At 42.4% G+C, this 24,734-nt stretch overlaps 2 protein-coding genes across 5 annotated transcripts in view; both read right to left on the reverse strand.

Annotated features, from left to right (window-relative positions):
• The window catches only part of AGAP1 (ArfGAP with GTPase domain, ankyrin repeat and PH domain 1), a 661,893-nt gene that overhangs the window by 598,967 nt on the left and 38,192 nt on the right, over positions 1-24,734 (reverse strand). The gene's annotated exons all lie outside the window — the stretch shown is intronic.
• LOC128845705 (ankyrin repeat and MYND domain-containing protein 2-like) lies at positions 19,712-20,532 on the reverse strand. Its single transcript, XM_054044636.1, has one exon. It carries the CDS (start codon positions 20,513-20,515, stop codon positions 19,712-19,714), a length of 804 nt encoding a protein of 267 aa, XP_053900611.1. The 5' UTR covers positions 20,516-20,532.

Genomic DNA, 24,734 nt, shown 5'->3' on the forward strand with positions numbered 1-24,734 from the left:
AGAATATATAAATACCAGTAGTATGAGGTGAAAGTGATCCTCAGTGTACCAATTCGATTGCTGAAGCTTAAGTAGAATAAGATCTTTCCTTCAGGTATGAAGAATGTCATTTTCCCCCTTTTAATGTACATGTTTTCACATAGTTATTTAGCCAAAAATACATGAACATGTTCATACAACATACCTATGAAAACTGACAGATTGAGATTTCAGAACAGGATTTTTGAGGGTTTTCCTTAACTCTTAATCTCCTGAGTAATACATGATTAATCAGAAACTAACCCAGATGCTCTAAACTATAGCAACAGAAAAATAAAGGCCCAAACAACATTAATTTAGAACAGTACTGGTTACTGGTCCACAAGAAAATGCACAAAATAAATCCATGAATAGGCTGCTACCATAGTCATGTCCCTGGGGAGAGAGAGAGAGAGAGAGAGAGAGAGAGAGAGAGAGAGAGAAGGATGTCTCACAACAGCAGGAAAATTTGATCTGATTTTAGTAAGCATGGCTAGTTTAATTGGATCACACAGGAGAATAGATGAAAATGCCACATAATACTGGAAATTAGTGTCTACCCTGTTCAGTACTCACCAAGAAGAAAAAAGCTAAAAAGGAACCAACTCTGCCAGCCACTTGAGTTGAATCTGGAGCTTAGCTAAACGTCAATAAAAGATGTATTTTGAGCTGTGCAAACTATGTTTTTAACTAAAGCACTGAAAGTTCTAAGTTGCATTAGTTAAGAACACTGTAGCTTGTACATCTCAAAATACACCTTACTGCATTTAGATAAGCCTTTACAGAGGCATTTACTCGTTAGAAAAATCCTAAAATCTCCCCATCTAAACATTTTTCCAGAGGTAGAGATTAGGTTGGAGTTAGCCATAACTATTAGGAAAAGTTACAGTTAACTAGACTAGGCAAACCCTAACAGGGTCTGCTTTTGCTTTGAGGTAGCTTCTCTGAGGAAAGATTAAAACACATCAAGATGCCACAACTCCTTGTTATGTATTAAACAGTTGGATGAATCTTCCACCTAGTTGGAGTGAGACTGGCCCCAACTGGTTAAGGTAACATTTTACAATCTCTAATTCATGTATTTTAAAGTTTTATTATATTAAAGTGAGTGAGGATTCCTTTTCTAAAAATTACTATTGGAAATCCTTTAATCTGGAAAGGAGGTGGAAAAACATGCCACTTTGGCCTCTTCTGTGCTAGCAGGCGATTCCTTAAGGGATCTGGGTAACAATCCCCATTGTACTTTCTATGAGAAAGCCCAGGAGGTACTCCAGAGGTCTCATCAACGTAACTAAACACTAATATATTGAGTACTTTTGATCTATGATTCATCTTAGTGGTCTCAGTAATGCTTAGTTTTTTAAAAAGCTATTCTTCAAAATTTATAGTTCTGGAACTTAGAGAAATTCCCGTTCTGCAGGTTAATATTTGAAAATTACATTTTCATAACCAGCTTAAGTATGTACTCAAAAGAGAATCTAACAAGATTCCCTTTGCCCTCCAACATTTCATAGTACAGAGTACAGTACTATCAGATACTACCATATATTTACAATAGTTCAAATGCTACTTTTTGGCCAGTTCTCAATTTGTGTGAATGACAGATTTTTCTCATTTCTGAAAGCACATCTGATCATTTTAGTGCTAAAAAAGGAGGTATTAATAGTATATGCAGGAAAAAGCTAAACAGGGTTCGCCACATTGCTTTGCCAATGCTCTCAAATCCTGTAACAGTCCCCAGTGTGGCCAGCTCTCATGATTTTTTCACGAGTGACAGGATTTCAGAGGGATCTGGAGCTGGTCTTGTGACGAGGTAAGAAACTCCTGCCCCAGAACCACGCAGAGTCTCTCTCTTCTGCTAACCATTCCCACAGGAAGGAAGTAGGGAGAATAGCCCAGCAGCTCCCTGCAACACCAATCCCTCCTTTCCCTCAGCTTCCCAGTCTCACAGAAGGGAGCAGGGGCAGAGGGAGCAAAGAGCCCAGCACAGCTCCTCCTGTGAGAAACACCTACAGGACTGCATATCTGCTCCTCCCACTTCTCCCTACAGAGGTGAGGCTTGAGGGCTGAAGGCGGGCAGGGGGGCTGAGGAAGAAGAAGAATTGCTTGGAAGGGGATGGGCAGATGTTTGGATGAGAGCTCCTGCAGCAGGGGCCAAACATCACCTTACCAATACATTTGGGAGAGTGGGCAACACAAGCTATTACAGACACACTGGGGATGGGCAGGGGGAGTTCAAAAGTGAAGACTGATTATATTGTGGTTTTGGTCTTTAAGGATCTCTTGATTCTTGGGGGGTCTGACTCATAATTCTTGGGCTCGAGGTTGGCAATACTGCAGTCCAGCCTCTCCTATTCCAGTATTCAACCTCCTAAAACACAGGCAGTCATTATGCCAAACAATGTGCTGTTAACAACTGCCACTTGGACTGGACCAAAGCCAAGCTTTCAATTTTAACACAGTTCTGAAAGAGAGGCTAATACATTAGTCCACTGTTTCCTGCAACTGCCTCCAAACCGTGATTAGTATATTACATAGTTCATTTACACTGAAAGATGAAGCCTATTTCCTAATCAAATGCTAAAATAAGCAGATCTTTTTCACACTTGTATGCTTTCTTCCTAGTACATGCCTTAGCCTCCATCAAAACATTTCCTGCTCAAAAATAGTCTTGAGCACAGCATCTGTACAAGACCTGAAACTAAACCAACAGGACAGAATATTTTGGAAAATCCAAGCAAAAACAGTTTAAAATATAAAAAAGAAAATAGTGTCCCATCCCAAACAGGAGAAAGGCTGCATTTTCAGTGTGCTGTGATTATTTATAAACGACCGTTGAACTGATAAAAATAATGTTTTTAGTTTTAACATACATTCAAGCCTTTCAGCATTTTCCAAGGGGCAGGTACGAGGTTGAAACAATGAGTTACTGCTCCAAACACCACTTAAACAGTGTCTTTAATACGTGCTTTATTCCCAACGATATCAATGAGAATACAGTGCACATGAGAGTACATGCTCACATTTCTTTAAGCCTTAATTTGTTTTTAGCAAAAATCTCAACAGTGTTAAACAAATTAGCATTGCTAAATAATCTCTTTGCCGTCTAATTACTTCGTCAAGCTCCCTAGATAAACCACTTCAAAATTGTTTTTCCTTAATTTCTTGAGGCAACAGCTAAAATCCGTTTAAAAAGTTTTTGGATGCAATTCACAAGTGTTCTGCCACTGTTCTGATGTACCCCTCAGTCTTCACTCAGTCAGCAAAGATGAATCATGTGAGCAGTTTTTATTGTAGGTTAATTTTGTCCTTTGCTGGGCCAATTTCCCTCACCTCATGGAAGTAAAGACTAAACCACATAGTGTCTACAAGTTGCTGAAAACAGTTTTGAAGCTATAATCTTAAAATGGAATTCAACTTTTGTCTTCAGTTAAGGTTCATTATAATGATCTGACTTAAACTGATCCAATGACTGGCACACAGCCTAAGACAGGAGTTCTCAGCATTGTCTGCAGTGAGAACCAGAGTCCCCTCTATCATGAGCTCCCACATAATACCACTGTGGCAACTACTGCAATTCATAGAATCATAGAATATCAGGGTGGGAAGGGACCTCAGGAGGACATCTAGTCCAACCCTAGGTTTAGCAGGCCAATGCTCAAAACACTGAGCTATCCCTCCCCCCCATACACATACAATATAAAAAGTTATGTATCCTTAGCTGTCTTATAATGCCTTTTGGCAAGTGGAGACAAGCATTCACAGCATCTGACCACCAACAAGTGCACCACAGACCACTAGTGATATATGGTCCAATTTTGTCAATGTGGACCTACGGTCATGATTTGCTATCAACAGTTCCTCGAGGAATTGTTGTGAACAGTAATAAGTGTGCAATAACACAGCATATTTTTTTTTTTTTTAGTCCACAAATAGCTTATGACAACTGTCCAGCAAACTTTAGAATCATGTCATTTACACACCCACAATGCACCAAATTCATTTTGTGTTTAACACAGTTGAATTCAGATTTGTCATTCCTATTTAACCTAGAGAATAGATCTAGACTAGTTATGAGAATGCTAATTCATTTGCCAACCTAAACTGAAATCCCAAGTTAGAATGCAAAAAAAACCCTTCATATTTACAAAGGATAGTTATACTTACATAAAGGTTGCCTGTCACTTACTGCCAAGAGGCCTTTTTGAAATGCAAATTTAAAACCAGCAGTTCCTCATGGCAACCTCCCTACCTATACAGGCTGGAGTATAATTAATTTAATACTTTATTAAAAGTTAGTATCACTAGGTATTTAATGTGTCAAAAGGATACTCTTCCTTATAGTACCCGTGGCATGAGGCCAGCATGAACACTGGAAGTTGAACTCCTATATTTATTGTTTTGAACAATCAAATCACAGCTGGGTCACTAAACACTGAGTTTCTGCCAAGGTCAGCCAAGTCTTCCTGTTTGTGTACACTTCCTTTCGTCTAGCTCGTGACTCCACTCCACATTCGTCAAAGATACATTTTTTGAAAATATCTTCAAAGGTGAAAAGCTTTGCAGGCTGAAATGCAAAGAGGTTTACTTTCCCATATTGAAACATTCCTCATTTCAGTATAGCAGATTGATTTCTTCCCCAATGCCTACATTTCACGATAAGAAAGCAACTGCATCAATATACTTTGGTTTTCTTGCAACTTCCGCTTGTTACTTGCATTACAAATACTCCTGACCTTTATTTGAGCAGCATGACCTATTAACCACGATTTTATAGAGGTTGAACATCTATAGTCTGGCACCCTTGAGACCTGACCAGTGCCAAACCAGAGAATTTGCTGAACCACGGGAGGTCAATGCAGAGTGCCAGCGGGCCTCCATAGGCAGGGGAAGTAGAGGTGTGGCGGGTGCTGCAGCACCCCCAGGCTTTGTGCCCAACGTGGCCCCCTGCCCAGGGTCCCGGCTGCCGGCCCCTCTGCTGCTGCCTGGGGTTCAGGCCGCTGGGCTCTGCTCCTGGCACCAGCCCTCCGCAGCCGCCCCCAGCTGTGGTCCCAGCCTTACCCCTGTCCACGCCCCTCACTGCCCCAGGCTAGGACCACAGAAGTGCGGGGTGAGGGAGACAGAGGGGGGAACTTGGTGCCAGTGGATGTTCTGCACCCACTAATTTTTCCCCATGGGTGCTCCAGCCCTGGAGCACCCATGGAATGGGCGCCTATGCCAGACCACGGATGTTGCCAGACCAGGGAGTGCTGGATTAGAGAGGGTCAACCTGTGCTGCCTCATCACCTCTCCAATCAGTCAGGCATATTTAAATGATTCCATCCCACTTCAGTTTCCTAATAACTAGGTTTTAAAAAAGTCTTAGATCCACGCATTTCCAAAGTATTCTGACTTCACTCAGACTCACGTGTGACAGATCTGGAAAGAATCTTTCTAGCTGACAGACTTTTCCTTCCAATGAAATTTAGCCCTAGTTACTGACTATTTCCTAAGCAGAAATGCCTGATACAGGATTATGTTTTCTCAACTTGACATTATGCCATTGGAAACATGTGATTTAAAGCCCAAGATTTGCCAATTACCTTCACAGAGCTGGTGGGTCACTTCTGTTGAAATTGATTTTTAATGCTAAAATGAATTGTTCCACTTCAATATGCACCTTTTTCCATGTAAAGATCGCCAGCCCTAATGATAAAGTAAATCATTTATTCACTTTTACTATTGGAAACAGACTGCTGAGTTTCAGTCTTTAATGAAAGATCCACAGACAAACTTCCAATGTATTTTAAGTGCATTTAGGCAAAGAAATAACACATTATAGAAATGAAGACTGTGGTAACACAAAAAATTTAAATTCTATGTAACTTATGTCAGAACAAATACTATGATATTTAAAAAGGGTAAGTGGGATGACCCAGAAAATTATTGGCCTCTCAGACTGACATAGATCCTGGGCAAGATAATGGTGTAGCTGATACGTGACTGGATTAACAAAGAATTTAAAGGAGGGTAATAGAACTCATGCAGATCAGCACGGGTTTGTGGAAAACAGACCTTGTCAAACTACCTTGACCTTTTCAGATGAGATTACAAGCTTAGTTGATAAAGGTAACAGTGTTGATGTAATATACTTAGACTTCTGTAAGGCATTTCCCTGGGTACTGGACGAATCTTAATTAAAAATATAAAGATATAAAATTAACATGGCACACATTAAATGGATTAAAAACTGGCTAACTGATAGGTCTCAAAATTAAACTGTAAAAGGGGAATCGAACGGGTATGTTTCTAGTGGGGTCCTGCAGCTGTCAGTTCTTGGCCCTACACTATTATCCATGACCTGGAAGAAAACAAAATAGTCAATGATAAACTTTGGTCCCCCCTCCTGGGGTTAATTTTTGCTGTTCAATGGGGGTTGCGGTGCAATGAAATTTGAGAACTCATGCCTTACCGTAATAGACTCAAGGAGCTCAATCTACCTTCACAAAGGGAAAGTTAAGGAGTGACTTGATTACAGTTTACTAACCTACATGGAGAACAAATATTTAAATAATGGACTCTTCAGCCTACCGGAGAAAGGTGTAGCATGATCAAATGACTGGAAATTGAAGCAAGACAAATTCAGATGAAGTCAGTCATAAGTTGTTAACAGTAAGGCTAGGTCTATACTACCCGCCTGAATCGGCGGGTAGAAATCGACCTCTCGGGGATCGATTTATCGCGTCCCGTCGGGACGCGACAATCGATCCCCGAATCGGCGCTCTTACTCCACCAGCGGAGGTGGTAGTAAGCGCCGCCGACAGAAAGCCGCAGAAGTCGATTTTGCCACCGTCCTCACAACAGGGTAAGTCGGCTGCGATATGTCGAATTCAGCTACGCTATTCACGTAGCTGAATTTGCGTATCTTAAATCGACTCCCCCCTGTAGTGCAGATGTACCCTAAGAGTAATTAACCACTGGAACAGTTTACCAATGATCGTGGGGGGTTCTCTATCCCTGCCATTTTTAATTCAAGACTGGATGTTTTTCTAAAAAATATGCTCTAGGACAGTGAATCTCAATTTGTGTAACATTGTGGGCCGCATATGCAGCTCTCTGTGTTATATGAGCCGCATCCACACAATATATATACTTTCCGTATGGCCCTGAGGATGTCACATGGGCCACAGCAGTCTGCTGTATGCTGTGGCCGCAAGTGGTCTGCAGGTTGAGAACCACTGTTCTCGTATTATCTTGGGGAAGTTCTATGGCCTGTGTTATACAGGAGACCAGACTAGATCACAACGGTCCCTTCTAGCCTTCAAATCTATCAATGAATCTATTAGCTGATAAAGCTAAACTTAAGTTATCAGTTTGAATCTATTTTCTCTCTCAACACAAGGATATTTTAGCATTTATTTTTTTAGCTTCGTTTACATGTGTGTATTTTAATTTTTTCTCCCTTCTGAACATAGTCTTGGCTTTTAAAATGGATGTAGAAACTCAAAATAAGCAACCTTTGCACATTTTTTGGAAAGCATAAGAGTCGGTCAGCATCATGCAGTTTTGCAATAGTTTTACAATTCCATTTTATGATTTGTGGGCAACAATTTCCTGTAGTTGAGAATAAAATTTAAGGAATTTACTCAGTAGCATTACCAAAATTCTGTAAGAAGTGCACTCCTAGGAGCAAAGCAGCATATAATCCCCACTGAGCAGTCACAGCCAAACAATCAATGAAGTAAAAGTGTTTGCTTCAGCATGCTGAAGACAGCAGCTATACTTCATCTTACTCCTGAGGGCATTCTGCGACAAAAATTCTGTGCACAATAGTTTAAAATTCTGCAAAATTCTACAAATTTTGTCAAATAAATTTGGAGGCTCCAGCATGGCACTGAGGAGCGCAGACCACTGGCTGCACAGAGGTGTGCAGCTTCCCCCAGGACACAGACTCAATAGTGAGGCTGCACTCAACCCTGACACAGTGCAAAGGACCCGGCCTGCCCCAGAAACACCCCGGGGTCCCGCCCCTTTGTGTGGGTGGGCAGGCTCAGCAAGGTAGGATTCAGGTGTGGAGGGGCTTAATGTGCGGGGATTCAAGTGTGCGCTGAGAGGGTTCTGTGTGGGGGCAATCTGGGTGCAGGCAGCTCAGTGGGGGATCGGGGGGGGGGAGAGATCTGGATGCACAGGGGCTTGTTGGGTGTTCAGGGTACAACAGTAATGGGACTCTGCGGGGGGGGGGAGGTCCAGGTGAATGTGGTTGGGGCTCAGCAAGAGGGTGTCTGGGTGTGTGTGGGGGAGGGAGGACAGAGCTCAGCAGGAGGTCAGGAGAGCTCAGTGGGGAATCCAGATACTGGGTGAGTGGGGTTCATCGGGGAGAGAGGGGGTTCTGAGTGTGGGGGGAGGGTCTGGATGCATGGGGTTGGGCAGATGGAGGAGCAGCTCCCTGTACAGGGAGGGATCCCTCCCCCTGCAGCTGAGGAGCGATGGGTGCAGGAAGTGCGGGGCGGGGAGAGGAAGAGTTTGTAGAGCTTCCTGCAACTGGGGGAGAAATCTGGGGGTGGGTCTGACCCGGCCCCAGATGCCATGCAGGGTAAGAGGAAGTCCCGTTCTCCCCAGCCCAGCTGTGAAGAGCAGATGAGCCCAGCGCAGAGTAAGAGCCACCAGCTGGGTCTTCCCCAGTCCCACCTCCGGCCCCACAGTGATTTACTTCTCTGCCTGCTGCCCTGGGCACCTGAAACATACTGCTGAGGAGGGTCACATGACTGCTCTCGTGGCTTCCTTTTCCTTCACAGTCAGAAAGTCATTTTTCTATGGGGAAGGAAAGAAATTTGCAGGGGACATAAATTCTGCACAGGCGTAGAATTCCTCCAGGAGTATTCATCTTCCTCAGGCTGCAAGCATCTTTGGCTCGAGTGCTTAGAAATCCACCCAAAGAGCCTTCCTTCCTTGCGGAAAACCACCACCTCTGGGCAGTTTGATGCCAGCTGCAAAAGTAGTAATTTTGGATCAGTCTGCAATGTCACTAATAGGTAGCTTTTCAAACCATCCAGTCGTCACATCCTTTCTCACAAATTCAAAAATGTTTTAAGCTATGCAAATAAGATTGGTAAGTTATCAAAAATTCACTCAGAATTTCACAGTCCAAGAACTTTTTGCCTTAAAATAACTACAATTGACCTTGTTAATCAAGAAACCTAAACTGTAGCACAGGTTTAAACATTAAACATGACTTCAGAGTTACAGCTCAGACAGAAATAAATGCAAATGGTGCCTCTTGCCAATGCAAATTCAACAGATAGGCATAAAGTACATGAAGTAACTATTCCAGTACATCTCAAAGTAACATTAAAACACTGTACTGTTTGTCTAAACAAATGTAGTTCCTAGCCATGTTGGAGTCCCAGATTTAGAGAGCAACCTGAATCTCAAGGCCCTGTTGACAACACCACTTCAGATTTGTGTAAAGACACCATAGCAGTAAGGGTGACAACAGTACTTACAACACTTGTTTGCTAACTGAACACATACTAGTATTTGAATCTGCTTTTATACCAATACATTTTATCCACTGTTCCCAACAGAAAAGTAAATGACACATTAGCAACTGCTACCAAATGCATGCCAGGGTGTTGATACAACACTTTAACACCCAAAAATAGTTTAGGGAATGTGTGACTGTCTGGCATCATCCTAACTCACTACCAGATTACACCGCATTAGTGTACTTACCCTCCCAATAAATTAGAGAACTATGGTTTAATGTTCTCTGTACAAAGGCCAACTGCACTCAAGAAACATTTAAAATCCCTTCAATTATTTTCCACTCAAGTTTTTCCATCTCCATTTTGATCTGAAAGGAGAAACAAGTGAGAGGAAAGCCTCTTTTCATAAACCACAATTTCAACTGGCATTCCAATACTTGTTTTTCTGAACAATTCTGAACACAATGCTAAGGTAATGCCTTTTTTAAAAAATCCCTCACCGATGCAATGCTATAAAACACTTTAATTTTCTAGTGTAAACAATCCTTGCAATAGTTCCTAAAATATTCCGGAAAGCATGCTATCAATGCAGAAATCACAAGGAAGACTCTTTACTCAGATGGAAAATTAAGTTCTCAGTCACTTAACATGACCTTTTTCAGTATTCAGTAACAGTATCTCAAACAATTAAAGCAAGGTACAAAAGCAGCAGAAAGGCTGTTATCACTGTGCACGTCCTTGTAACGAACCAACATTTAAAACACCCTCATCTGAACCTTTGTTTCATAACACTGAGCACTTACCTGAAGTTAAGACTTAAGATGCATGTTATTTCTTAGTTGGCGGATTTTCTTCATTTGTCTTTGAAACAATTTAGTTTTCCTGATAAGTTAGAACGGTGGTTCTCAAACTTTTGTACTGGTGACCCCTTTCACATAGCAAGCCTCTGAGTGCAATCCCACTTATAAATTAAACACACTTAAATATATTTAACACCATTATAAATGCTGGAGGCAAAGCAGGGTTGAGGTGGAGGCGGACAGCTTGCAACCCCCATGTAATAACCTCATGACCCCCTGAGGGGTCCTGACCCCCAGTCTGAGAACCCGAATTAGAATTTGTCCTTACCAGACAATCACAGCCCTGCTACTTTCATTTACACCAGTCTGGACTACAAAGGAATACCTTAGTACCCCTATGAGCAGAAAGAAAGCAAATTCTTGATGCCAGTAAAAGCAGTACACAGCCTCGCAGCTTTACATTTGCTCTGTCTCAAGCATTGCATACAAGCACCCAACATTTCCTATGGTGATTTAAGTATTTTACATTTCTTATTAAACTTTCTTGTTTAACCTCCTATAAGTGTACAAGCATATATTTGTTGCGAATACTTAAGGTTTTGTAAGCTAAAAATTGCATCACTCTTGCAAGAACAGCCTTCCACTGAAGCAGAGATTATTCCGAGTACCATTCACTCTGTAGCAGAGGACAAGTACAAGGTGCACGTATGTTCCACTTCAGTTTGACTTGGATTTCTAAATTAGACCTTAAATGTTTCATAGGCTCCATGCTAGCTCTCAGCACAGAAGCAAATTCATCCTTCTAAATGGTCATAATTCAATGCAAAATTAATCTGAAAGACTGCTTTTTTGTTATGCTTGAATGGCTCATCAAAACTTCAATAGTTTTATAAAGTTTTGTCAAAATGAGAAGTTTGTCAAGTTTCATCTAAGTTGTTCCAGTTCATTTTCCCTCCCAGTACTTTACAAAGGACTTTACAAGTTTCAGAGTTTGAAATTCTTATTAATTAGGAGCCCCAGGGCAGGTGTTTTGGGGCCCCTTTTAGGATTGTTTTCAACCCATGTCTCCATTTTTAAAGTTTTGAAATAAGCCAATTTTGTGAACAGCAAATTCATCAGGCAGAACAGCTTTAAATCAGTGTTAGTGAAGCTAGTTAAAGACTGCAATATCATGGAGGAGAATAAGGACATTGCACGTAGAACAGCTTGATACCCTCTTAAACTGATTGGCCTGTGAAGTAGATTCACCAACTGTCATTTAATATATGCACAGCAAGGCACTGTAGTTGCTAAATATTACCTTTACCAACTGTGTGTCTGTTTAATTTCCACTATTTTATTTAATCTAACTCTGGCCTCTCTGTACATTCCCCAAACTCAGTTATAGTGAGTGGAACTGACAGGATTGGAACACTGCAGCACAGGGCTGCTATAGAAACCGAAGAAAAACAGGATAAAAAGCCAAGCAGTGGAGGCATAGGGGAAAGCCACAGAATGAAAATTAGAAGAGATGTATGGGTAGTCACATGTTTGTTCTGTTTATTCCTCTACCTTTGCTCCAAACAATATATTAAAACTAGTATTGAGGGCTATTTGTCTATTGTAACAATATTTCATAAGAAAAGTGCTCAGTTTACATACAGGAACTCCTCACTTAACATTGTAGTTATGTTCCTGAAAAATGTGACTTTAAGCGAAACCATGTTAAGCGAATCCAATTTCCACATAGGAATTAATGTAAATGACGGGGTTAGGTTCCAGGGAAATTTTTCTCACCAGACGAAAGACTATAGATAGATAGATACACACACACACACACACACAGTATAAGTTTTAATCAAACAATTTAGGTACATAGTGATGATGATTGTGAAGCTTGGTTGAGGTGGAGGAGTCAGAGGGTGGGATATTTCCCACTGAATGCCTTACTGAATGAACTAGCAATTGACTGAGCCCTCAAGGGTTAACTCTCACAACATTCTACAAGGCAGCAGGAAAGGAGGGAGGGCAGACCGAGACACACCCTGTGTGTGAGAGAAAAAAATGCGCATTTCCCCTTTAAGTAACTGACCACAGGCTTAAGTACACTGCCTTGTTAATTAAATCAGCTTACTGAGACCTGAGACTGCAGCTACTGCCTAGAAGCTCCCTCCCTCCGTCATGTGTCCCTCCTGCTCTATGGAAGATGGGGTAAGCAGGGTGCAGGAGCAGGGGGGATGGGGAGACACCCTAACATTAGCCCCCTTCTTCCTCCCTTCCCCCTGTACAGCAAGCAGGAGTCTCTGGGAGCAGCTCCAAGGCAGAGGGCAGGAGCAGCACATGGCAGTGGGGGAAGGGACAGCTACTGCACAGGGAATTTAGGGGAGTGGGGAGCTGATAGTGGGGCTGCTGGTCCACCCTGGTTCCAACCACCCACCAGCTAGTTACAATGGGCTGCTCTTCCTGCAAGCAGCGGACAAAACAGGCGGCTGCCAAACAACGTTAGAAGGGAGCATTTCACAACTTTAAACGGGCAGGTTCCCTAATTGATCGGCAACTTAATATCGAAACAACGTTAACCGAGACGACTTTAAGTGAGGAGTTCCTGTGTCTATTTTTTCAAGCACCTGCCCAACATTCGCTTTGAGAACCAATATTAAAAGTTGAAGTTCCTTTTCCTTAAATCACCGACTGTTAAAGTTTTTCTAGGACAAATTAGGTCCATGTTGACACCCGTTCCTCTCACTGCTTTCGACGGTTTGGACAGATTTAACCAACTGGAACACAGTAAATCGTTTAGTCGTTGTGCAATAAAGGAAGCAAGTCCATCTCACACAGTTGCAGTTTTGCAATCTTATCAGAAATGAGCAGCAGTAAATGCCAATATACATTTAGTGATACAAAGAAGTATGTAAATATACCAAGCAAAATTTAGCACTTAGCCTTAAAAGGTGATGGGGCTATGTCTACACTACACACCTTTTAGCGACAAAGCTGTGCTGCTACAGCCGTGCTGCTAAAAGGCTCTCCTGCCGACAAAAAACTTCCTCCCCCAACGAGTGGTGGTAGCTTTGTTGGCAGGAGAGCTCTCCTGCTGACAAAGCGCTGTTCACACCGGCGCTTTTCGTCAGCAAAACTTTTGTTGTTTGGGTGGATGTTTTTTCCACACCTCTGAATGAGGAAAGTTCAGGTTCCAGTGTAGACAAATCCTTAGAGTATAGCTGCACTGCAATATATATTCCAAATCCCACTGGCATAATTACTCTTGAAAACATTTTTTCTGCCAACCCTCACTCCCCATTTGTAGGTATGCTTTCTAGGTCAACATCATGAGCCCATGAACACAAGTACAATTTATTCATACAGTAATAATGGGTCACAGTATTATAAAAAAAATTCAGTTACACATACCTAAATTAGACTGACTTGCAGACTTTTACAGTTACTAGTTCCCACCTTAAAAGTCTCAAAGAGCTAATGAATACTCATTTAACTTTTCATAAGTCCTCATCCTACTCATCTGATGTTCAGCTTGATAACTGCTTTAGTTCACTGTTTTCCTGGTGTTCTCTACTAGAAAAGCAATTTCACAAAGCTGTTGACTGTGGGAAAGTATTTATTCCGAGTTAAAAGTGCACTCCAATTTCCACTATAGTTTCAGCACCTTCCAGGCTTTTATATTACTCATATGAATATTACATCTCCATTCAATTATTTTCCACTGGGTACAGTATTCCATATATTTTCTAAATGGCCACTGGCCACTTTCATAGGCATCTGAAGTGCTGTATTGAGAACTATAAATCAATAACCAAGAAGCGAATTTCTGTAGCCCATATAAGCCTTTCCAAAATGGGAATGGTTTTCCTGGGCCTTCATTAACAAGCATGCTGAACTGAGTAACTGTTAAAAGAAAAACAACTATGACTGAATATTGTCTTTTAAATTCTATCTTTCATAAGTCAGTGGGGCATCTTTCAGTTTAGTTCAGAATAGTGGTTTATGTCGTATTATTGCACTTCTGATCAACTTTGTGGAGTAGCAGTCACGTGAAGTATAAGCTTTTTTAGCCAATAACCACAAGCATGTAAGCGTGAATGACAAATGATGGAAATTGAAAAAACTTAACATTCATATCTACTAACAATATGTATGTTCTTAAGTCAACAGGAAAAACTAAAGAGTATTTTGAATTGCTGCCTTTTTAAAAAAAAGATTTGATCTAGAGGCTGCTCTTAAAAAAATTATTCCATGAACATCAGCAATAACATTTAAAACAGTCAAGAATTTGCACTACTGATACCCATTTTGTTTTCCCTCTAAGCAATACAAAGTATACTCAAGTACTCTTGGATAAGTGTTCTGCAAACTGATGAATTTATAATGGACACATATTTACACCATTCGCCAGCACAACACGCATACAAGTTAACAGAAGGACAGATGCATGCTTCCACCACTTTATGCACAAAGGCAGGAAGGTGGTCTCTGAAATTTTGCCCTCTGCTGACGAAATGTTTGGGTTCATGCTTTTGATCTGCCTACAAAACTGACACCAACACCAGCCTCCCTCTGTCCTAGCTTGTTTCCAGCCCAGTACTCTTCTCATGCAACTCTTTAATGTGAGGCTGTCTGCACTTTAATGTCTGCACTTTGAGATGCTCTCTCTCACTTGCAGGAATTAAGCAGCCTGATCCGTGGTACTACAAGGTCAAGGGACATCCAACTCCCACTTAAATCAATGGGAGCGAGTGAAGTGCCTGAGTATCTGGAGGATGGCGTGGATTGCACCCTTAGCAAGTTTGCAGATGACACTAAACTGGGAGGAGTGGTAGATACACTGGAGGGTAGGGATAAGATACAGAGGGACCTAGACAAATTAGAGGATTGGGCCAAAAGAAATCTGATGAGGTTCAACGAGGACAAATGCAGAGTCCTGTACTTAGGACGGAAGAATCCCATGCACTGCTACAGACTAGGGACCGAATGGCTAGGCAGCAGTTCTGCAGAAAAGGACCTAGGGGTTACAGTGGACAAGAAGCTGGATATGAGTCAACAGTGTGCCTTTGTTGGCAAGAAGGCTGTATAAGTAGGGGCACTGCAAGCAGATCAAGAGACATGATCGTTCCCCTCTATTCGGCATTGGTGAGGCCTCATTTGGAGTATTGTGTCCGGTTTTGGGCCCCACACTACAAGGAGGATGTGGAAAAATTGGAAAGAGTCTAGCAGAAGGAAACAAAAATGATTAGGGGGCTGGAGCACATGACTTATGAGGAGAGGCTGAGGGAACTGGAATTGTTTAGTCTGCAGAAGAGAAGAACGAGGGGGGATTTGATAGCTGCTTTCAACTACCTGAAAGGGAGTTCCAAAGAGGATGGAGCTAGACTGTTTTCAGTGGTACCAGATGACAGAACAAGGAGTAATGGTCTCAAGTTGCAGTGGGGGAGGTTTAGGTTGGATATCAGGAAAAAAAAACTTTCACTGGGAGGGTGGTGAAACACTGGAATGGGTTACCTAGGGAGGTGGTGGAATCTCCTTCAGGTCAGGCTTGATAAAGCCCTGGCTTGGATGCTTTAATTGGGGATTGGTCCTGCTTTGAGCAGGGAGTTGGACTAGATGACCTCCTGAGGTCCCTTCCAACCCTGATATACTATGATTCTAACTCCAAAAATCTGACCTTTGTTCACCAACTGTTCTCAACAGCATAATATACATGTACTGTTGCTCCCTCACACACACGCACATGCACACAGTCACAGTGCTTTAATAGGAAAACATTAATAAGGTAGATTCAACACTGTCAATGCTCTGATCAGCAGCATTACTTACAGTTCAGCGCTCTAAAAGACAATGGCTTCCAATAACAGTCAACTAGAACACCAATACATCTCTTTTCTTTAAGGTACACAATAATCAACATTTAAAATGTGTCAGGAACAATTAGGCTCGTACTAGACTATCATTCAACATTCCTAGGTGTGTAAAACTTACAATGGCAAAATAGGTTCTCAAAGTAGTAGCTGACATTTCTAGCACCACGTAGCTTACACTAAAAGGGCTACACCTATCGTTTCCCTTACTCCTCGTAACAAAATTCTCAACTTCCCTTTGCAATAACTCAGGCACTACAGATTTATATTAGTAAAAATCCACACTCCTGAGCAACATAGTTATACCAACCTATCATCTGGCACACAGACAGCACTACATCAGCAAGAGGGCTTCTCCCATTGACACGGATACTGCCTCTTGGGGAGGTGGATTAACTAGGCCAACAGGAAAAGCTCTCCCTTTGGCACAGGAGTGTCTTCACTTAAGCTCTGCAGCTGTGCCAATGCAGCGTTTTAAGTGTAGTCCTGCCCTCAGATTTGTGAAGCAGATCATATGAGACTGAGGTACATACTAGAACAGTATTATGAAAGCAGTGCTTCTTGCACCATTTCAAAGTTTTTTCCCATGTAAGTAAAGATGTTGGCTTTTGATTTCTCAAGCTATATATGTTTGGGTAACAGCTTTACTGTTTAGCCTGGTATATTCTCTGGAAGAGTCCCCATATTTAAAGAGCTATTGGAAACCATTCTCAGAGGACCCTGAATTCTGGGATTTGCTGTACACTTGTCTACGGGGACCCAAGAGGGTGGACCTCCCTGACAGGCTGTAAGGTCTATGTATTGATTTACACTGTTACTGAGAGGTATTTTCATTATTTTAGAAACCACATGAGGTCTACTAATATTTTCATTAAATTACATGTTGGAACCTTGGTTGTAAACGTGTCTAGAGGTTACACTTCATATGTATGTATGTATGTGAAATAATGCTGCAAAAAAAGTTGAAGTCACCTGCCTTTTCAATTTCTTTTGCAGTACAGAAAAACGATAGTAATTCAGACAGCTCTGGCAGATCCTCAAGGATCCTATTTTTAAGATATGCATCCAATTCCACCTGCGAGATCCTGCACTACCACCACCAAGCTGCATACTGAGGGTTTGTCTACCCTACAGCTGCTGGTCAATTTAAGCTATGCAATTTGAGTTGTATTAGTAGCGAAACTCAAGTCGACGTAACTTAGATCTACTTATCGCGGGGTCCGCACTACGCTATGTCGACGGGAGATGCTCTCCCACCGACATTGCTTCTGCCTCTCGTTGAGGTGGTGTACAGAAATCGATGGGAGAGCGCTCTCCCATCAATTGAGCGTGTCTTCACTAGACCCACTAAATCGATGCCACTGCATCGATTGCAGCAGCTCCAATTTAGCGCCATAGTGAAGACCAGCCCTGAGATAAGAAAGGGTCTGCACACTAAGTTCCATGCTATTCCTTACTTGCTTAGCAAGAACAATTAAGATGCACTTCCTTCTTTCCCCTGACAGTTTAAAGTTTTGATCCTACTTCCATTGACATCTGTGGGAGTTCCCATTTACTTCAATGATGCAGGATCAGTCCCTTAAGGAGGAGGTCAAGATAATTTAACACAGGCACCAGCCAAAAACCTGGGTTGAATTAATCATTAATGCTCAAAATCTGTGTCCTCCCATCATGTCATTTTGCCTGCAGCCGGGGGAGAGAATCCAAGTGTCTAAAGTAGATAATTAGTTTTCTGGTCCATCAGTGACATTGTTCACTATGGAACAGTTGTTCTCATTCCTTACTATTCTTGAATACACTTGTCAGAAAAGCTGTTCAATTACCAAGCCCAAGATGAAATTATCTACCACATATTACTCAACTGAGATCTTTACTGAATTTGTTTTTAAAGTAAGTCATTTGTTGGGTCTTCTAGTGCAATTCCAAACTTTACCGTAATACAAAAACATGAAGTGTACTTCATAGCTTTTCATCCTCACAATATCCACAATCTAAGGTTTCGATCCTCATTTCAATAAGAAACTGACTCACTAATTTACGTAATGCAAAGGGTGTCTACCACAGATGGCACTAAGACCATGTCTACACTACAGACCTTGTAGTGGCACAGCTGTACCACTACAGCTGCGCTGCTGTAAGCTCTCTCATGTAGCAGCTCTCCTGCTGGCATAATTAAACCACATCCAATGAGCAGCGGCATACTGTTATCCACACCAGCACCTTTGTCCATGGAACTCAGGTCGATCAGTGGGGTTATTTTTTTTCACACCGCTGACCAACAAAAGTTTTACTGACAAAAGTGGTAATGTAGACAAAGCCTTAGACTCAGGAGTTCCTAAGTGTGTTTAATCAACATTTGTGTTCATAAATTACTTCAAATAGATTGACTTGTATTACTGCACTTCTTACTGAAATGCACAGAAACCAAAAGCTACTAATTCATTACACACAACGAATAAATAGTTACATCTATGCAATCTTCAAGTCAACTTGATAGCTACTACTATGGGTAGGTCTACACTTAAAAGGCTGCATTGGTGCAGCTGCGCCACTGTAGTGTTTAAGTCAACACGCTCCTTGCCAACAGGAAAGTTTCTCCTCTCAGTGTAGTTAATCCACCTCTTCAAGAAGCAGCAGCTATGTCTCCCATCAACATAGCGCTGTCTACACCACGGATTAGGTTGGTATAACTATGCCATTCAGGGGTGTGGATTTTTCCCACCCCTGAGCGACCCAGTTGTACCTACATAAGCCTGTAGTGTAGGCCTGGCCTATACAACATATAGACCTTGTTACTTTGTTTTTAGTTTGATGAATGATTGCATCATATTTTATAGTCTGGATCAGTTACACTTTACACATTCAATGCCAACTTTCTTCAGAGGCAGTTTCATCTTTTTTTTTTTTTTAAATTCTTTCCAAAAGTTGCTTTGAGGACACATTTCATTAATCTTTGTTTCTATCTAAAGAATAAGCATGTCGTATGAGCCTGAAAATTCAAGGTCGAGGAACAGTTATGCCCCCAAAGCCTAGTCAAAGTCTCAAATGACCTTTACTGCCTACCATTAAATTGAACTGGATTACTTATTTAAATGAGTTATGTTTCTCAACAGAAGTGTAAAGTCAGGTTAGCGAAGACAGTGTAATTTACCGTCTTGTTGAAGTCTGATTCAATATGATGCATCATGGTTATACTTTAGGCTCACAGAATTACTGCATACAGCTTTTTCATATGCCACACCATTGAATGCACCTCTGACTATACTGAGTCTCCTTTGAAATACTACAATGCTCAGTAAACCTCAAAAGACATTGAGGAGATAGGCAAGATAACGGTTTTCTAATGTGAAATACACAGAGCGACAAAACTCAAGGAAGCACAAAGGAAATTTATTTGAGCCTGTATGGTTTACTGCTGTCCTGTATCACACATGGAACAAGAGTTCCAGGAAGAAGTAGTTCAACAAGAAGTTAAAGCTCGTCACTAAATTTATAAAATATGGCTTCTATATATTTAAGCAAGCAGAGACTTCCTATTTGAGAAGTATAAACTAAAAGTACATGATGTAATACAATAAAATTACAAGTTTGATAAAAGTATCTTAGACCCAAAACAGATTACTCCAACTGAGGCAAGAGACTTTATTATAAGATTCAGTTTATCCTCTCGCTCTTTGAGAAAATTAATACATTTCTGGAAGATGCAACTCATATAGTGCATTTTAATAGCCAGTACTTCATTCATATCTCTTTGCTTCATGCATTTCTCACAAATCAGGTCCAACACCCTGTAGCATTTCAGCAGTGCTTCTACTTCTGCCAATAGGGGGTTCTCTTTGACCAGCAGCACAATCTTAACAGGATGCAAGTTTGTAGTAGTAATAATTTTGTGAAGAGGCCCAGCTAACTTCACTGGCAGTTTTGGTTCTTTATCTAGTCCTTGTGGTTTAGTGTAGTAGTCTAGCCTTTCCCGTGGAAAGAAGTTGTTGATGATGGTCACGCAATCATGTTGACCCACAAAGGCAGCCATCTGAGCTGCTGTCCTTCCCACAGAGTTGACAGCATCAGTCTCTGCTCCAGCCTCTAACATCATCCAGGTGATTTCTTTGCTGCCTGAGAGTCCAGCAAACATCAAGGCAGTATATCCATGCTCGTGTTCATTGCAGTTAACATCCGCTCCATACCGCAAGAGCAACCTGCACATGTCAGCTTTCGCTTTGTATGCTGCATGCATTAAAGGGGTCATGCCATGCTCATCCAAGCAATTGACACGGACATTCTTGCTGCCCAAGAGCCTTCCAGCTTCTTCAGTGTTTCCTCGGGCAATCACCGCCAGCAGCTCCTTCTCCGCCGGGCTCAGCTCACCTCTCCTGGGGGGAGCCATGGCGCCTCGTCCGCCCCTCGCGGACGATTAACATTTATAAGATTAACATTTCCAGATCCATGAAGTGCCAACAAATGCAAACTTTTATTTGTTTGGCATCAATATATTGCACAGCTCTTCTCAGGCTTACATTAAAGAACAAAGAATAAAAAGGAAAAGATTACTCTCTAGTTCTTCCTCTTGTTCAGAAGAATAGACCACAACCCAAAATGCCACAAAACGCAAGTGATTGAGAGTGGAGTCTGACTGGCTCTCTTGCAATTCACTTCTCACTACACTGACAATCCTTTGAAATACTACTGTTTAGAAGGGTATCTATAATTAAGCATTCCCACCCATCACAGCCCTAAAAGGGAAATTAGACTCATGTATAGATTAAAGGCATAAATAAATTTTGGTTTAAGAAATTAACAGATTACAGCCTTTCCTTCAGATTTTGGGGTGTTGTAATTGATAAGACATTACCACAAGAAGCTATGAAACAAATTACAAAGTCAGCCATACAGGCATATTGTTTTCACATTTTATTTTAACAACAACAAAAAACATTTAACAATTTTACTAGGTGAAGAGAAAATAGCTTCTCCTTTTACCAAAAATTGCTCAGTGCTTTTGATTCACTGTTCTTTCTAGAAGCCAGTTCCTGATGTGGTATTTATGCTTGATCTTAATGAGTGTGGACATGGCTGTAGCAAAGCATCTCTGAAGGCAAATTAAAGAAGCGGTACCAAATATCTTCTATTATAATTTTCTCCCCTTCCTTTGTCAAGTCCTTGAATAGGACTTTGAGCCTCTTATTAAATAGCAGGTGATTACACTACAATTATTTACTCTTGGGGTAATTCTGCACCACTGCACGTGCGCAGAATTCATGTCCCCCACAAATGTTGTACTTAAAGTACTGCACAGGATCTTTTCAGGGGGAATAAGACAGAACGCCACATTTATTAGTAATACATGTATTCATTAACACTGTATTATATGCATATAATATATTACACTTACACTCACACACACAAACACACTCCGTCTTGTTGTTACCAATTAGTTGCTCCCCTTAACTTCACTGGCCAGGTGAGTTAGATGGGGGAAGGGGTGGAGCCGGGCTTCTGCCGATCCGGATCGATGCTCCCATGTTGACAAGACGAGACCCGGGGTCCTCTGCAAGACACCTCACTTTTATAGCAGCTTTTCTCTTATGCAAATCTATACCAGATTCAAACTCTGTGTCTGTGTCCATTGGTCCTTTGTGCTGCTTTCTTTTGAGTGTTGTCCCAATGCTGCAAAGAGGGTGTTTCCAAAAGAAGGTGCTTGCTTCTAACCCCAGAGGCCGTCAGTATGTCTGCTTGTCTTTAATGAGCCCACTTGACACGTTTTATTGTCCTTGGGTCTGGCTCCCAGCCCCTCTCCAACAGTTGAGGCTGCCTGGAGGTGCTGCCTTCCATGCCTTGCTCATCCACACCTCATTCATTCAACAGGGCAATTGATTAAGAGTGGGGGGGGGGGGGGGGAGAGAGCTCTTGTTCTACTGCTAGCAAAAAGAAATTTTTCTTCTATCTTATTCTATCCTGAGGGGCTATAATATACCAAGGGCAATGCAAAGTTTCTAAATGAGGTTTTGATACAAAGTCCCATGAAAACAGAGGTCACACATGGGTAGACCCACCACAAGGTTATATGAAGAGGCACAATGTAAAGTCATATGAAAATTATCAGAGATTGATCTACACAGATCTCTTTGCTTCCCTGCAAAAAAATGATTGTCTGACAGAGAAGCAATGGGAAGCTGCAAGAGCAGTCATGCGCCACTCCCTAGCAAAGCAGGTATATCATTTCAGGCACCCGGAGCAGCCAGCAGAGAGGTAAATCTCAGCGGGGCTGGGGACACCCCAGCCAGTGGCCCCAACACTGAGCCCCTCCACACTTGGATCCTGCCTGGTTAAGCCTGCCTGCCCCACACCTAGTGCAGAGGGGCAGGGTCCGAGGGTATTTCTGGGGCAGGCCCAGGCCTTGTGCTATGTCAGGGTCGGATGCAGCCTCAGTGCCAAGTCTAAGTCCTGGGGATGGGGGGGCTGCAGGGTGATCTCCCACCTTCGTGCAACCAGTGACCTGTGCTCCCCACTGCCATGGTGAGCCTCTGCATTTATTTATTGAAAAATGAAACTTACAGAATTTTAAAATACTGTGTGTAGAATTTTTAATGTTTGGGCGCAGAATGCTCTCAGGAATAACAATTCTATGCATATCTCCCAAAATGAGGCAGGCTGGTTTTTGATCTCAGGGCCAGCTTACTTGACATGTTGTTTGTTTCTTTGCTTTTTTAAAATACAACAGCAGACACCACTCCTATAAGGTAGAAGTTACCAAATAAAGGACTACCCATAAATATATCCACCTCAACCCACCCCGTCTTCTGCCACCTTAAGTAAGATGGCACAAGACTGGGCATACAATAAAACCTAAAGGGAAAAAACACTCAGAGAAAACCCACCAGCAACTCCCTCATTTATACTGAGGGAGATCCCAAATACACCTCTGCTTAACTCAGCTGTGGCAGTTGATGCTGAGAAGAGAGGTGATCACTCTCAGGTACCCAGGGTCCCAAGCACTGTAAAGGTACTTATTTCAGTTGTTAATGATTTCTCTGGGAATTTCAGCCGCTTTTGAGGAGGATGAAACAGATTTAAATCAACTTCCCTGGCTAACTTCAAGCTACAGAAGGACTATATATTGAGGTAAGTTTTCAAGGGTGTCTCTTTTGGGAAGAAAGAGATTAGTTCTGTTTTACCCATACTCTTCCCACAACCAAACTGCTCCCAATATCCCCTGCTGACTTAATGTTTGCGTGCAAGCGACCAGCAATAATGGACAAAACTGACATTAACAACTAGGATTCAGGAATAGCAGTTGAATTCATGGGGCGGTACCGACTGGATGAGATTTTAAGGAATTCTCCCCCCACACCTCAGTAGTTTGGGAAGCAGCTGCTGCTACTTCAACCCACTGGTTATAGCAGTATCTGGGAGTCCTTGCACATCTTCTACACAGAAAGGATAGATATCTCCCTAGTGGATGATTGCTCCACTGAACGGTCACCTGCACCATCTTTGCCACCTTACTGAACTGTTCCTCTTTGTGGAGTCCATCTCTGTAACCCCCCCCCCACAAGGCTTCACGGAGCAATGCATTGGAGAGTGCAATGAACAGGAGGATCCTGAATTGGCTGCAAAGGACGTAACAGTTCCTAAAAGGGGTAGGGATGGAGTACATAATATGTCAAGAAAGGAGCTGGGCTCACCCATTGGCTCTTACATGTGCCCCCACACAGCTAATTTAAACTCTCCTAGGCTTTTCAAAAGCCTCTTGCTTCTGCTAACTACCACTTCCTCCCTCCACTTAGTTGCAGCCCAGAACTGGCATTCTTAGGATCCTGGAGGTCTGACAAATTGCCTGTTTTGCACTCAAAGAATTTTTCCCACTGGACCCAACTGGCAGAGGTTGGTGGGTGATTTCACCCTCTCCACAGCATCATGGATGCACAGTTTGATTGTAAACAACAGGGGGGAGGGATAGCTCACTGGTTTGAGCATTGGCCTGCTAAACCCAGGGTTGTGAGTTCAATCCTTGAGGGGGCAATTTAAGGAACTGGGGTAAAAATCTGTCTGAGGATTGGTCCTGCTTTAAGCAGGGGGCTGGACTAGATGACCTCCTGAGGTCCCTTCCAACCCTGATATTCTATGACTATGACTTTAAATATCAAGAATAAGGCTACGATTGAGTCATGGGTATTTTTAGTAAAAGTCATGGACAGGTCACAGGCAATAAACAAAAATTCACAGCTTGTGACCTGTGACGGCTGCTGGGGGGAGGGAAGGGAGCAAGAGGGAGAGCCAGCGGCACCAGCTGCTGCGGGCTGCTGCTTGGGTGGTCCCTGGGGCCAGCTGGAGCAGCGACTGGTGCAGCTGGCTGCGGGGGCTGCCCGAGCGGCTGGCTGCAGAGCTGCTCCAGCAGCGGCCGATGTGGCTGTCCCCTGGGCCACCTGAGCAGCTGGCCACGGAGCCGGCTGCTTGGGCGGCCCGGAGGTCAACCACACTGGCCGCTGCAGAGGTCACGGAAGAGCCCAGCTGTCCAATTTGGTGTAATTAAAGCAGGCAAATCTCATTTACCTGTCAGAAATGTTGTTACAAGCATATTAGATTGCTCTTGCCAAAGAAAGTAG

The sequence above is a fragment of the Malaclemys terrapin genome, chromosome 11 (genome assembly GCF_027887155.1).
Source record: "Malaclemys terrapin pileata isolate rMalTer1 chromosome 11, rMalTer1.hap1, whole genome shotgun sequence".
Classification (NCBI taxonomy): domain Eukaryota; kingdom Metazoa; phylum Chordata; order Testudines; family Emydidae; genus Malaclemys; species Malaclemys terrapin.

Excerpts from the sequence above, each read along its gene's own strand:
- LOC128845705 (XM_054044636.1), bottom strand. The coding sequence starts at position 20,515 with ATGGCTCCCCCCAGGAGAGGTGAGCTGAGCCCGGCGGAGAAGGAGCTG.